We start from the raw sequence: 2216 nt of genomic DNA, 5'->3' as shown, positions 1-2216 counted from the left end.
TCTCAGCATGGATTTGAACTTTTGTCTTTATTAACTTCAGCAAAACTCACAGTTTTTACCAAACTCTGTAGCTTTCGGTGAACTTCTAAATCTGCTCCTTAGCCACATCTTTTTGGGCCTGCTACTGCCTCTAGTGGTGTGGGGTGGTAACACAACTAATATAATTACATTACTAAATCTGAATACTGCAAAGTCTGTAGTATTTTTTATTAATTTTTCATTCTCTTAAGAATACAGAGCTAATTAAATGACCTAAAGACCTTAAAATGGCTCCAGTTTCTATCGATGGCCAACCTGTTGAAACTGTGGCACATTTTAAAACCTCTGGTCGTTMCTGGACAGTCAGATCAACTTTGCTGAAAACATTTTGAAGAACTGATCTCAGAGACTCTACCTTTTAAGACTTAGTGACCCAACTAGACTCTAGCTGGGTCACCCCTATGTGTTGAATTTGGGGGAAACAAATCATATTTTATTTATCACTACAGAAGGGTTCAGTGAATGGACATACGAAACTGGTGGGTTCGGTTCCTCAGAAAAGGTTAAGAACCGCTGGTATAGCGGTTTTGGAGAGGAGAGACCATCAGATAGTCCATCCTGAGGTTTCTGAGCACCGTGGTTTCCGTCCTGGGGGCTCTGGGAGTTCACCCAATCAGTCTGCATGTCCATTTTGTAGACCTGGGGAAGATGCTGGGTTGTGTAATTCAGGAAGGTACTGGGCCTTTTGATACAGGGTCCCTGGCCGGTACCAGTACTTGGTTCAGACTGTCAGCAGCAAGTCAGGCTCGTTTTTGGTGAGAGTCGTCATTGCTGACCTTTGTCACTGATCCTGTTCATAACTTGAATATTGATTTGCAGACCAGCCGAGGTGTGGAGGGGATCCGATTTGGTTTCCTTAGGATCGTATCTCTGCTTCGCCACTGAGGCAGCCGGGTTGAGGATCAGGGGGATGTCCTGCCCCAAGGGGAGGACTTTACGCCTCTGCCGTGAAGCGGGCGCTGTACCGGTCCGTCGTGGTGAAGAGAGMGCTGAGYCAAAAAGCGAAGCTCTCGATTTACCGGTCGATCTACGTTCCCACCCTCATCTATGGTCATGAGCTTTGGGTCATGACCGAAAGAACGAGATCACRGRTACAAGCGGCCGAAATGGGTTTCCTCCTCCGCAGGGAGGCTGGGCTCTCCCTTAGAGAGAGAAGCTCGGTCATCCGGGAGGGACTCAGAGTAGAGCCGCTGCTCCTCCACGTCGAGAGGAGCCAGTTGAGGTCTGGTTGGGATGGACGGCTCCCTGGTGAGGGGTTCATGTCCCACCATGAGGAGACCTAGAGGAAGACCAGGATGTGCTGGAGAGATGATGTTCCCATCTGGGAATGCCTTGGGATTTCTCCAGAGGATCTGGACCCGGATCAGAAATTGGGTTCCTCCCATAAATGATCTGCTAAAAATGTTTTGCTAAGAGAATAAAAACTGTTAAACTGTTCTGCTCTCTGTGGTCTGGAAGGTTATTTGTGTTAAACAACAAGACTCTCGCTTTYGCCTCTGCTAATGTCGTTGCTACATGCTAAGCTAAGTGCTAGCTTTAGCTATGGAGGGAGACGTGGAGAACCTGAATGAAATGCCCAGAAACCATCAGAAATGTGGAAACTGCAGCACTGCAGAGCCGTTATCTGTCTGCAGCAGCGCGTCAGACCCTCAAAACTGTGACCAACAGGAATGTTCAGTTTATTCACCTCCATCTGTGATGATCTGGAGCTAATGCTACATGTAGCACCTGATCATAGCAGCTAGCTGGCAGAGTGTTAGCTAGCGACGCAGTTCTTCATGCGAATGTGTAAAATGATGCTAAAAAGTCATCGAGGAATAATTATTGTGTTTCTGCTGTTTCAGGTGAATTTCAACGTGGCAAAGTTTTCTTTGTCTCCAGATATGAAGTACGTTCTGTTCGCCTATGAAGTGAAGCAGGTGAGTCCGGTGGAGTCAACCAGCAAGATGGCGGCTCTGCAGCCGCCATCTTGGGTTCTTCTAGTCTGCATCTCACCTTGAACAGGTTTAGCACATTAAATAGCTCAGGCTACACAGCATGTTGGCGCTTTGGTGTTAGTGGGGGTCATTTATAGGGTTAGGGTTCGTGCAGCTAGCTGCTAGTTAGTGTAGCTGGCTGCTAGTTAGTGCAGCTAGCGGCTAGTTAGTTAGTGCAGCTGGCTGCTAGTTAGTGCAGCT

The 2216-nt window shown here is 47.5% G+C and overlaps 1 protein-coding gene across 1 annotated transcript in view; it reads left to right on the top strand.

Annotated features, from left to right (window-relative positions):
* The first annotated feature begins 1864 nt into the window (after window positions 1-1864).
* Window positions 1865-2216, top strand: part of LOC103460882 (inactive dipeptidyl peptidase 10-like) — a 9921-nt gene continuing 9569 nt past the window's right edge. The window contains exon 1 of the mRNA XM_017303519.1: window positions 1865-1958. Within this exon, the coding sequence (XP_017159008.1) occupies window positions 1923-1958 (36 nt within the window). The 5' untranslated portion in view covers window positions 1865-1922. The remainder of the gene's footprint in view (window positions 1959-2216) is intronic.

The sequence above is a fragment of the Poecilia reticulata genome, unplaced genomic scaffold (assembly GCF_000633615.1).
Source record: "Poecilia reticulata strain Guanapo unplaced genomic scaffold, Guppy_female_1.0+MT scaffold_319, whole genome shotgun sequence".
Classification (NCBI taxonomy): domain Eukaryota; kingdom Metazoa; phylum Chordata; class Actinopteri; order Cyprinodontiformes; family Poeciliidae; genus Poecilia; species Poecilia reticulata.
This window is presented reverse-complemented; position numbering and strand designations above follow the sequence as displayed.